This window comes from Urocitellus parryii, chromosome 4 (genome assembly GCF_045843805.1).
Source record: "Urocitellus parryii isolate mUroPar1 chromosome 4, mUroPar1.hap1, whole genome shotgun sequence".
Lineage (NCBI taxonomy): Eukaryota > Metazoa > Chordata > Mammalia > Rodentia > Sciuridae > Urocitellus > Urocitellus parryii.
This window is the reverse complement of record NC_135534.1, coordinates 54,713,261-54,727,001: the sequence shown is the minus strand read 5'-3', so window position 1 is coordinate 54,727,001 and position 13,741 is coordinate 54,713,261. Positions and strand designations below refer to the sequence as shown.

Genomic DNA, 13,741 nt, shown 5'->3' with positions numbered 1-13,741 from the left:
TGGATAGAGAGGACAGAGCAGGCAGAGTAGTTTTGAAGGGGTCAATAGAAAATATCCAGCTCAGGGTCATTTCCCAGAGACCACAGCATCTTGATCTCCAGCCAAGTGCAGCCATTATAGGACACAACTTCCTCAGCCAATTTCAAAGCCCTGCTTACTGCTGGGAATGCATGTTTGAACAAAGCCTTTATTCTCTATTACAACAGCAGGGCTGGAATTTTAAAAGATTCATTTTCAAGATTCACTGCTTTTGATCTGTCTAACCTGGAACTTACATTTTGGAGTCAAATAGAATTATTTAAACAAAGCATTTCCATGATAAGCACAAAATGCTTTTATTTTTTCTCTTCTGCTCCCTCCCCTGCCCATACTACATAACATTCTTACTCAAAATGTAAGGACTATGTGTGGCCAAATCTTCAAACCACAGCCTCCCAGCTTCCATAGATCTTTGTTTCCTCCCCCTGTCTTTGGCTTTGATTGTATACAGGCCAGGGAGGGGGCTAATTTTGTTTTAGACTGGCTATTCAATGAGCAGTGTTTCCCTTCTTTGACTTCTGCTTCCAGGTTTGGCAAAGCCACGTGCCATTCTTCAGTTTTGTTAACTGTACTTGCTTCTCATCTTGCTTTCCCCAACCCCAACCATTTTCCTTTCTTCTCTGATACCATCTTCTGTTCTCAGATGAACTCATCCCCAGCTCCAGGCCTGCATTCCTATTTTTTTTTACATTCTTCCTGCCTTGACTTACCTGCCATCAAGTTAGAGAGTTGATCAGTATTGGAAACAATTGCTTTGTACTGTGGAGACAAAATGTGTCCCTCTGGGCAAAACCCAGCTCTCTGTCCTGTGGTGCATGGGAGGTGTCAGAGAGATTGTCATTGATGCCTCAGAGATAGCCTTTTGGTCAAAGAAGCCAAACTGAAAGGGAAGAGCAACTTTTTTTTCACAGCAATGGAAATCAAATGAAGAAAGAGGACTATTAGTTGGAAAACAAAGCTCAGATATGGCCCAGTCTCAATGTGTTCCTTATGAATATAACAGAAATAATAGGGAACTTGTCTCTCCAAAGAGTGAGTTAAATTTCTATCAGAAAGATTCTATGCAAATAAGATGAAGATATGTAACAGAATATCTCTGTTATTAGGAGAGCTAATAAAATGCATCTTATGATAGGAAGGATGGCTGGTTCTTGCCTGGTGTGTGATGGGAAAAGGTACAGAGACACTAAAATGTTATAAAACAACTTCAATTTTCAATAAGTAGATAGTTCTGGTGCTTTGCTCAGGCTTACTGAACAGAATCATTAATTTAGGGCCCAGAGAGATGTGGATAGTACTCAATTTTACCATAGACTCCTCTAATCCCCAAAGACAATATCACTGTAAAAGTAAAAACATTTTGAACACAGGGAATAGTCCATTTTAGGCCTGGGAACTCTGCAGAGTCATAACCACAGTCTTGGTTGGCTTTTTTGCAAGAAGACCAGCTCTCCATCAAGGTCTAGGTCCCTACTCTTCCCTCCAGAGGTGACAGACTATAGCTCTCCCCTCTGCTTCCAAGTACTACTAGGAAAAGGAAATTTCCATTTAGCTAGTGAGGCCATGGTTATGATCTAGTGGACAGAACACACTCCTCGCTGGCTCACAAAACCCTAAGAGAATACTTAAAGCTTAGGAGATGCCGTACGGGATTCCAAGAGAACTGGAAATAATAATCAAAAAGGGGGAAAGAACTTGAAGAAGCTACATCGACTTCAGTTTTAAAATAAGACTAAGACTACTTACACTAGACATGTTTGGCTCACAGATTCCCTCAATGGAAGCAGGTTGAAGGTATTAAGAAAATACTGGCAGAACCCTTTGGCCAGGGTAACTCATGCCAGTGTTATCTCTGATGCATTCAGAATCACAGTAGTGTCTTCTAAATTAATTGCAAAAAGCACATGTACATCCTTTAGCCACTGAATGGATTTATATATACTAGTACTTGCTTAACTGGCCAAGTATGGTTCACTTTGGAGTCCTAAATGACAATGCCATGAGAGTCTGAAATTAAGCTAGGTTATTACTTTATAAAGAAAAATACAAACTGATTTTTTTTTTTTAAATTGGGAAACCAAAAAGACATTCATTCACCCAGTTTAGCCTCTGGATAGCAAAATTATTTAACTGGGTGGAAAGGAGATATCTCCAATACTAAGATTAATGATGTATTTTCCCTGTATTTAGCCTCATACTCGTCCCCAAGGTATGCACCTACCATTGCAGCAACAGGCCAACTATGGTCTAAGGATTACAAGACCTTAATATATTCCCTTCTCGTTAACATAAAAATTAACGTGCATGGGTAACATCTGGTTTTTATTGACTTAATCAATACATTGAGAATTTAGCAGCAAGTTAATGGCAAGCAGTTACAAAATGTCCTATTTTTTTATGTTTGAAATAAGTTGTCCTAAACAATCTACAGCAACCTAAAATCATAAGAACACGTGAAGGACTGAAGCATTCTGCCATAATGCCTATGGCAAGTTTATTAGTAATTTTCTAACAAAGTCTTCTAGTGCAAAGTGCACATAATTATTTGGAACCCCCATTACCAAATTCGGCCTTTTGTTTTTCCCTTGCAAATAATTGTGCCTAAATGCAAAATCTTAAGTAAAACTGAGCAAGTATGCCCACAGCCTTCCACTGAGGGCATTTGCACCCCCTCCCAAAGCAAACTTCAGGTACAACTTATGTTGATTTCAGCTGCAGCCTGACATCAAGCCTGTTGGTGGCTGTCCTCCAACACCCTGTGCAGTTTACACTGCTTTGGAGATAAGGAGCTTCAGTTTTAACCTGATGCAAACACAAGGCAGGGCCCAGCGGAGCTAAAAAAAATCTCCATGTAGTACTGTCCTTTCCCCTCCTATGCCCTGCCTTTAGCATTAGAGAGAGCAGTTTGTTTTTGTACTATTCAGCACTGGAGGGAGCCTTAGAGTTTCTTTTTGGATCGAAGCAGGGCAGTGGATTTAGCAGTGGATTTGGTTGGAGACACAGGGGTTTTCTCTAGTTCTCCCTTGAGATCAGCTGGAAGGAGTTTGCTAGAGGTGGAAAGAGAACAGCACGTGTCAACGTCTTCTGTATCTGCCCTCTTACGGGTTCCAAGTAATTTCTTGGACTACAAATGAAAGAAGAGACCTGAATTAATTCAGACATGAAAATAAACATCAACTCAAAGAACCACACTGTCATTAAAGATTTGCAAGTTGAAGCATTATATTTTTGGGACACAAAATAGTCACACTGTAAACTTATTATTAAATCTCTCCAAAAAGATCCTTTAGTTTTTGGGGTTTTTTTGGTACTGGGGATTGAACCCAGGGTAACTTAACCATTGAACCACACCCAGCCCTTTTTTATTTTAATTTTTTTACATTTTATTTTGAGACAGGGTCTCACTAAGTCCTTAGGGCCTTGCTAAGTTGCTGGAATTGGTTTGAAACTTACAATTCTCCTGCCTCAGCCTTCTACATGTGACACCAAACCTGGCCCTTTATCACCTTTAAGCCAAGTGACTTTTTTAGTGTTTGGTGTGAAGCAAACCATATAGGCTCAATTTCAAAACTTCTGTCATGCAAAATGACATGTGCCCGCCCAGTGGGGTACAAAACTGCTGCATACCCAACCACTCTCATATCCTCACCATTCTCCTGCATGAATCCAGGAACTGACTTATAATCCTAGTCACACCACTTGGGCAGGTCTGTAGATCCCTTAAAGTCTCAATTCTTCACTGGTAAAGGGATATGGAAAACAATAATTGCATGTTTACTTTGATTATGAGAATGAACTGAGGAGGTAGCCATGAAAGTACTGTGTGAGCTTAAAGCACAAAACAAGCAGATGAATTTTCACAGGCAACTGTAAGTTCTCAGATCACCTCATTCCAACAGTAGAAGAGGAACCAGTCTCAAATTCTGATGTCATGAGGGAAGCAGAGTCTACTTTGACCTTTGGTTCATTTTAATTAATCACTTTTAATTAAATTAAACTGAGCATAAGAGTTATAAAAGAGAGCAGAATGTTCCTGGATGCTATAAAACAGGACAGGGGCCAGGAGCATGGGATATAGATATAACATGCTCTCATCTACACACAACAGTCTAGGAAAGGGTTCACAAGTTTACTCTTCTGGTTAACTGAAAGAGTACACGTGGATTAATAATCAGGTGAACAATTTTCAAAAATGTGAAAAAATTATACATAATGCAAAGCAAATTAATCTGGTGTTTCTTTGATCATTCAAACTCATATATAATAAGTACATTTTATAACACAAATTATAACTACATTTTATGCACAGTAGTGTGTGTATGCATGTGTATATATATCTCCAATGAATAAACAACTTCCCAGAGATGCAGCAAAGTTTCAGGTCATTTACACTTTTTGATATCTATATTTAAAGAAAGAGAAGATCTACCTGGTGTCTGTTTATTGCAGACAATTCTTAAATATGTGCCTCTTCAGAGCCTCACTCATGTCTGACTTTATAACAATGTATGCTAATTCTTGAGCAGGTAATACTTAAAAAGCATTTTGTACCCTGAGTAATTTGTATAAATCTGAAATGTAAAAAGGTCATTTTCTCTTCCTTTTTACCCCCAAGAAGACTTCTCAGTTGCTTCTATGTATTCTTTCAAAAAGCAGAATATATTTAAAAGTCTTTAATATTCACTAACATAGGTTGTTTCCTCTTGTTGAAACTCCTTATGTTCGTCAATACGGTGAGATTATGGCACCCTTAATGTTCTGGTATCTGGCTGAGGACACATGGCTTTCTTTAGTACAGTCCAAAACATAAAACCTATTTAGGAGTTTCAATTCATAAAATTTAATTAACTTTATATACAAATCCTATTAAAAGACAAATCTAAGTGTAACTCTTTCTCTCTTTTGATATTACTACTTGGATTCTGAGTTATTATTCAAATACTTGAGGGAGTGTTTTTCAATATTCCACTGCAACTAATATTATACAAATATTTCCTTTTAATTTGCTTATATTCATATCTGGCTTAATGTTTCCATTCTTCCTCGCTGTTTCATTTGTTAATGTATGTCAGTCCTTAAAGTAGACTAATGGGTCCAGGAAGAAATACTCAGAAACAATCTCTATGGTCAGGGATAGCAATATTGTTCCCCACAACACACACACACACACACACACACACACACACACACACACACACACACAGTATCCTGAAGATCATTCTATGACAATTCTTACAAATAAAAGATTGCTCATTCTTTTTCTCTGGCTAGGCAGTAATTCTTTTCTTTCAATGTACTATATTTATTTAGTCAGTCCCTTCACAATGGACATTCAGGTTGTTTCCAGTCCTTTACTAATACAAATAATGCTGCTATCATAGTCTTAGACTTGTGTCATTTTGCATGTGTCACTATTATGATTGGCTGTATATTTTAAAAGTAGAATTTCTGGATCAAAAAGGCATATGAATTTATAATTATAAAAGATGTCATCATATTATCTTCCACAGAAGTTATAGGAATTAATAATCTTACTCTCAGTATAAAAAGAATCTGTTATTAATTCTTTGTCAATTTGATGATTAATACAAGTTAGAACTAATATAGATGACCATAATTTAAGTTTCAAAATTGGCCTAAAACTAGCTGCATTGAAACAAATCCCTTGTAGCATCAATGCAAACATGCTTACCTTTATTTCAAATGTTTATTGCAAATACTCAGAAGCTTCTGTGTATATGGGTTTAACCTGTAAAATACTGTGTGTGTATGAGCACAATTATACCTTACAATTTTTCTTTGTTCATCTGCAGTTGCATTAAGTTTAGAATGGCATGGCTCAGGAAACAGAATCATTTTTCTAAATAGTTTTTCTAAAGAGTTTCCTACTTCCCTTTTGAGCACCCCTCAACTGAAACCTTTCTCCGATGCTAACAGAGCATAGATGCAGAATGGCCACCACAGGGCCTTTAGGTCAAGCTGTAGTTTTCTTCACAAAGAGCCAAGTCCTTGGAATATAAACAGCCAAAATAAATTCCAGCTTCCAGGCTTTTTCTAGGACTGTGAACAAATCTTACTTTTTCAGAGATTTCTTTTGTTAGGTTATAGATTATCTGAGTTTTGGGTCTCTCCTTTTCTTCTCTCATAGCTGGTAGGATTCCTCGGGGATCTATGCTGTCACTGATGCAATTTTACAGTTTTGTAAGTAATAGGACAACGAAATGAAAAGTGAAATTGCCAAGGCTACAAGATCTTGCAGGTCATGAAAGGCAAATAGAAGGAGAGGAGCTCCCATAAGACTGTACAAGAAAGATGACAGAAGAATTTTAATATTCAGTTGTAGGGGAAAAGGTCCTAAATGATCATCATGAGACTATTGGCCATCTATTTGTCAGTCCATTAGAAGATCTAAAAATCACAGTAGACTGTGCTCTGAAGATACGCATCTAAAGCACCACTGTACAGTGGGCAAGAAAACCTTGCTGTCATCAGAAAGCATCTTAGATATCAAGGAAAAATACTTCTATCCTCATATAAAATTATGAATTTTACTTAAAACACTGAAACCAGGCTGAAAATATATGTAAAGGAACCAAAGAAGTTTATAGTCAGACTACTAATGTAATTAAGGGTGACAGTTTCTTTATAAGACAGCTCTTCAGTCTAAAAAGAAAGAATAATAATTTATAAATACACACACATATAAAATTAAAATCTATAAAGTGAAGAAGATACTGTGAAGATAGAGGTCACCCCTAGTGCTATAGTCAGTCACACTAGGGGCTTCCCCAAGCAGCATTTCAATTGTTCTTCATCTTTGACAAATTCTTAACCATTTGAAACCGTTGAAGAATAGTCAGTCCTACTGGAAGCAGAATGATGGAAAAGATGACCTTACAAGGTCCCCTCCAGTTTCACCTTCTTGTAATTCAATACCCTTGGCTTGATTTCTTCACCTCCTATTATTAATCTTGAATAGGGGGTTCCATGTGTGTAAGGGAAGATATGTAACAAAGATTGGGCTAAATATATTTCATTTATTCACTGGCATAACCTTAACCTGATGAATTTATCTGGCGATAATGGATGCAAAACCTGTAAGCTTTAGGCATACCCCTGCAAGTTAATACCAGTGCATGATTACTAGAAACTGTTACCATTTCTCTGAATTTTCAGTAAAATACATGCTATTTAAGTAAAGTGGTTTATCACCATAGCAACCATTTCTAGTGTCACACATTCAAATTATAGGTCTGCCCAAGGTCCAAATGACAAAATTCCAATGCAAGTTTTCTGCTATAGTTTTTTTTTTTGCAATGTTCATCCACCTTATCTCACATACTATGGTTTTTAGGAGGAAGTGAAAGAAAAGCAAAGGGAAGAGAAATCAATTTCCAAATATATAAACTTCTTTTATAAGGTAACCCAAATAAAGACTTGGGTCTTATTTGGAATTAATGAAAATGAAATCTAACTTGCTCATTGGAGAAAAATGTAAATATCTTTCTTTTCACTGTAGCTAGGGTATAATTTATATCCAGTAGAACACACAAATCTCAAGTGTACAGTTTGAGGAGTTTTGAAAAATACATAGATCTATATAACCAACACCATTGTCAAGAAAGAGAACAATTTCCCAGAAAATTCCCTGTGCCATATTCCACTTAATCCTTTTATCTTGGGGTCATGACTGTTTTTGATTTTTCTAAACACAAATTAGTTTTGCCTTTTCTAAAACTTCATATAAACAAAAAAGAATATAATATGTGATCTTTTGTATCTAACTTATTTTGAATTAATATTTTAATTGAAAATTTTATTAAAATACTTGTGGATTATTATGCTAAAACTTATAATTTTTTTGAGATTAATTCACTTATTGGTAATTTTTTTTTCTTGCCAAGTTTTACTCCATGAAAGTATATCCCTTAATTTGTTTACCTATTATTCTGTTAATGGACATTTGGGTTGCTCCTAGTTTTAGGCTGTTTATATATGAAGCTTCTATAAACATATCTGACAAAATTTTGTGAATTTACAAGTCATTCTGTGAATTTTGAATTTCTGGGTAAATGCCAAGTGAATACTTAACTTTATAAGTAACTGCAACGTGTATTTTAAAAGGAGTACATCCTAAGAGGAATGTAGGGAAATTTCACTTGTTCCATATTCTTGCCAACATTTGACTTGCCTGTCTTTAATTTGGCCATTTTAGAGTCTTTGACTTTCTAAATTTTAGAAAATTTATCTCATTCACAATATTTTGTAAATTTTGGTATAAATTTTTTGTACAATTTTGTTAGATTTATATTTTGTGGTGATATTACAAATTGTATGTAGAATTTTTGTTTTCCTGCTAGTAAAAAAAAAAAAAGAATAAAAAAATGCTCTCACAAAAATAGAAGGGAGACTAACAGAATAGAAGATGGGGATCAAGAGGGAGAGAAGATAGGAGGGCATGGGTAAGTACTGGGGAATGAAATCTACTATGTCCTTGGATGAAAATACCACAGAGAATCTCACTTTTATGCATAACGATAATGCATGAATTAAAACAATAATAATGTTAGAAGGGAGACCAGTACACTACAGCAAAGAGATGGGGGGGGGGAGAGAGAAGGGAAAAGAGAGGTAATGGAGAATGAAAATGATCAAATTATGTTATGTGCATGTACAAATATAGCATAATAAACCCCACTATTATGTATAGTTATAATGCTCCAAAAACTTTAAAATAACTTTTTCATTTTCCACTTGTTCATTGCTAGTGCAGAACACCACATGTGGTTTTTTATGTACAGATCTTGAATCCTGTAATATCCTCAATTCAATTTTGGTAGATTTCTTGGGATTTTCTATGTACACTACCATGTCATCAAACAAAGAGTTGCATTCTTCCTTTTCAACTAATGTAATTTTGTTTATTTTATTTGCTGGTTGCATTGGTTAGGAGCTTTAGTACAATGTTCAAGAAAAGAAGAGAGAACATTCTTGCCTTTCTCCTATTTTTATCAGGAAAATGTTTACTATTTTACCATTGAGAATGATACTAGTATTAGTTTTGGGGTTTGGACTTGTTTGTTTTGTAAAATCCCTTTTGTAAAAGAAGTTTCCTTGTATTCCTCACCCAAGGTTGAAAAATTGTCTCTCCTATGTTTGAGTTTTAAATTTTATCAAAAAAAATTCGAAATTATTGAAGTAATTATATGGCATTTCTCCTTTACTTAACAAAATAGTGAATTACACTGATTGCTTTTTGAAAGTGAATCCAAAATTGCATTTCTGGAATGTACTGTATATTTGAATGTGATATATTATCTTTTTTATATATTTCTGGATTCAATTTGCTAACCTTGAGTTGAGTATTTTTGCATCTATATTTATTAATTTTCTTCTCTTGTAACATTTCTGTTATGTTTTGGTATTAATGATTGTTCTTGCCTTATAAATCAGTTGGGAAATATTCTCCAGACTGTATGGAAGTTTTATCTTATATCTTCTTTCAAGATTTTAAATAGTTAACCAGTGAAATCATTTGGGAATAAAGCTTTAAGTACAGTTCTTCATCATATATTTTGTTCTTTAAATAAATACAGAACTATTCTGATTTTCTATTTTTGTGTTTCTATTATGGTAATTAATTTATTGACATTAAATTACTCTTGGGAGTCAGTAAACCTAAAGATAGATCAATAGAAAGTATCCAATGTAAAGAACAGATAGAAAAATGCTTTGAAGAAATCTACAGCCTTAGAGACCTATAGCACAATATCAAACTGACATATGAGTAACTAGAATCAGGGGGAGGGGAGATAATGACAAAACTTCCTAAACATGACTAAAGATACAAATTTACAGATTCATGAAGCTCTGTGTAAACTGAAGCAGGAGAAATGTGAAGAAGAAGAACATGTTTAGTATGTTCATTGTCGAAGTGCTGAAAATCAAGGATAAAGAGAAAATCCTAAAAGCATCCAGAGAAGAATGACACAGTACATGTAAGAAAAGAACACTTCAACCTACCACTAAATCCTCATCAGAAAAACTGAAAGCCAGAAGGCTCTGGACTAGCTTTAAAGTGTAGACTTTAAAAAACCTGTCTGAAAAGAATTCCAAAAGCAGAGAATATACATTTCAAGGTTTAAGACAAAACTGAGATGTTTTCAGATATAAAGAAAAACAGAGAATTCATTGCCAGCAGACATGCAGAACAAGGAAAGCAAAGGAAGTTCATCAGGCTGAAGGGAAATGATACCATATGGTAACTCCAATTTCCAGGAAAGAAAGAAGAGCATCACAAATGGTAAATAACTGGAGAAATATAAAAGACAATTTTTCCTCTTAATTTCTTGAAAATACACATGGAAGTTTAAAGCAAAACCCATAACATTTTTTGTGGAGTATATAATTATATAAATATAAAACATAATAATTATAAAGTCAGAGTCAGAGATGAAGAGATCTAAATTAATGCATTTGAAATTAAAGAATTATTTGTTATAACACAACACAGTTTTCTATTGAGAAAGGTTGTACATAGAATAGCTAAACAACTATAGGCCCTAAGGGAAGCTGAGCAAAAGCCAACTTCAAGGACAGGGAAATGATTTAAAGGATTAACCAACAGAGCCCTTTAACCATGGGAATCTCATTTAGCTGTTCGTGAAACCTTAGCAGTACACAGGAAGTTTGTATGTGGGAGCAGAAGTAGGGACACAAGGTCCATTTACAACAAAAGATTTCTTATTTATAGGAGCCTATAAATCCAAACAAGCAGTGGCATTACAAACAGCATTAGAACACCAACAGGTCCTGAGTCATGTTAGTACAATCAGTTATTTGCACCTGTATTAGCTAGTGCAGCAGTTACTAAACTGTGTTTGGGAGGTCTCCAGATTAACCCCAGGTTAGGTGATTCACAAGGACAACTCACAGAACTATGATTTATTACAGTGAAAAGACGCAAAGCACAACCAGCAAAAAGGTACTTAGGGTGAAGTCCAGGAACATCATACACAGGATTCCAAGTGTTGTCTCCCAGTAGAGTCACTCAGGATGCCCTCAATTTCCCCAACAATAAGTTGTGAGGATACAGATGAAATGGTGTTTACCAAGGAAGCTTATTAGATATTCAGCATCAGTGTTTTTTTTTTTTTTTTAATCAGGGGAAGGTCACGAAGGAAGACTTTGACTGATGCATACCAAAAGCCCACACTCCCAGAAGAAAAGCAGACATTCAGCACAAACCATATTGTTTGTGCAAATAGTGAAGATACAGTTGTAGCAATGGCCTGAAATCAAAGTTCTAAGAAGCCAGCAAAAGCCAACTTTACAAAGAGGGCTTTGCAAGAACAACAGTTCAGGATGGGGTAATACCTCAGTGGTACAGGACTTGCCTAGCATGTTGTGAGAACCTGGGTCCAAAATCCCCCAACACTGCAAAAACAACAACAACAAAAGGACAGCAGTTTTTTCCATAGCTATCTAAAAACTGCAAAAATATCAGGCTCTCATAATGACAAATATTTATTTTTCTCAATAAGCTGCAGGGCTTGCCCTTAATATGCTGAACTTTAGGCTTTGGATTGAGTTCACATCTATTACAAAAATCAGAGTTCAGGGACCTGTGGCTCTCTGCAGGTAAATTCTTCTCATTGTAGGTGACAGACATACAAGAGGGCAAGCCCAATCAAGAAAACACTTTCAAGACCTCTATATACATCACATCCAAAGCAAGTCATACAAGTAAATCAACACATGTTGGTGACAGAATAGCCTTCCACTATTCTAGTAGGGGAGACTGCAAAGACAAATTGAAAAAAAAAAACTGTGGCTGTACAAATCCTGTTCAGGGAGGGGTTAAAGAATTGAGAAAAATAATGCAATCTACTACAGTACCTAGGAACCTCAAAAATTCAGAGGGCAAATGAGGTTAGAAGCATCACTTTATTACCTTTGAAAATGACACCTCTTAGTTTGTGAATTAGTTTATTCCCACATCTATACCCAAAGGAGCCCTGAGACAGGGAATAAAATATAATTTTAGTAATATTCTATGAAAATACTTTAGTGATATAATAATGAAAGTAATAATAGCTAATATTACTGAGAACTTACCACATGCCAAGAATGTCACATGAGTGATTTCATTTAGCCCTTAGTTGATGAAATTATTATTCCTACTTCACAAATGAGAAAATAGAGGTAGAGACTCATCCAACATCATTCAGCTTGTAAATAGCAAATCCAGGATTTTAATCCAAGCAGAGTAGAGTCAGAGTTTGTACTTTTAAGTGTACAAGCTGCATTGTACACATGCCAAACTGCATTGCTTCAATATTAAAATATAGTGTAAGAGTTCTTTCCATTATAAATAAGAATTCTGTAGTTCTATCAAGAATTCTGATAATTCTATCACAGAGATTCTAGACCTTTCCTCCATGGCCATGGAGAGGTTCATTTTAATAATAGATATTTATTTAATATCTATAATAATAGATATCTCCAGTTGTTTTCTGAGTTTATGAATAATGCAGCTGGTACCATATATCAGGAATCCCTAAGGACTTAATGTTAAAAGGCATGCTACTGTAATGAGTAGGTTCTGCCAAGTGTCTCATCTAAAGATGAGCAAATACTGCTGTAGGAGTGAAAGTTGGCTCAGATAGAACTATTGATTAAAACTCCATCCTAGGGAAATTGGAAGGTTACTAACAACACAAAATATCATCTTGATGTCCTTGTGCATAAATACTTTTGTCCTCAAGGAGTACCTTTATCTAAGAAAGGTGGAAATGAAAAAAGGATCATGCCAAGTACCACCTATTTGAAAAACTAATTTAAAAAAGTATAGTCCAAATATGAACAGTGAGGAGATCAGATTGTATTTTTCCACAAGGTCTGAGGCATGTGGGGAACTAAGGGACTGTTACTTGGGGAAAAAGAAAAGTGCTTATTTCAAAGTATTTTTATTTTAAACAAATTTTCACTTACTCTTTCTGCTAGTTTTCCAATAGCTATGCCACTTATTTAAAAGGGGTGATTTTACCCAGCTTGTGAGAAATGCAAAATCAGGAACTCTAAATGAATTTATGAGAACTATTATCCAATGGAAAATAGAAACTGCTGAGATACTTCCTTTTACAGTAAAGTCAAATTTCAAATATTTCAATGGAAAAAAAATCATATACTTCATTAGTTTAGTAGATCTAAATTATTTACATTTTCCACACCAAATTGTCCATGTAATCTACTTTTAACAAAGAAATATTTTCTAATAGAATGCATTTCAAAATTCATAGAAAAAATTTGATAAAATTCTAATTCAAATTTCACTTTTAAGAATATTAATTACGGGCTGGGGCTGTAGCTCATTGGTAGAGCTCCTGCCTCATACATGTGAGGCACTGGGTTTGATCCTCAACATCACATAAAAACAAATAAAGATATTGTGTCCATCTACAACTAAAAAAAAACTTAAAAAGAATATTAATTACTATTTGAATCATGTATGCACTCAAGAGTAGTCAATTATTTCTTATCACTTCAGACTTTTAATTTTTTTGATCAATACATAGTATTTGTACTCATCTATAAGGTACAATGTCATGTTTTGATTTATATATATTGATTAATGATCAACTCATGGTAATTAGCATATCTATCATTTTAAATTATGATCATTTCTTTACAATGAATACAT

General features: G+C 35.0%; 1 protein-coding gene across 3 annotated transcripts in view; it reads right to left on the bottom strand.

Moving 5' to 3' along the window:
- Window positions 1-2,422: 2,422 nt before the first annotated feature.
- Window positions 2,423-13,741, bottom strand: part of Stk33 (serine/threonine kinase 33) — a 71,116-nt gene continuing 59,797 nt past the window's right edge. Inside the window, exons 12-13 of one of the 3 annotated variants that reach the window (XM_026409582.2) lie at window positions 4,728-4,739; window positions 2,423-3,163 (exon numbers count right to left, since the gene is read on the bottom strand). In XM_026409582.2, the coding sequence (XP_026265367.1) occupies window positions 2,978-3,163; window positions 4,728-4,739 (198 nt within the window). In that variant the 3' untranslated portion in view covers window positions 2,423-2,977. The remainder of the gene's footprint in view (window positions 3,164-4,727; window positions 4,740-13,741) is intronic. The other 2 variants (XM_026409583.2, XM_026409581.2) reach the window with 2 other exon arrangements.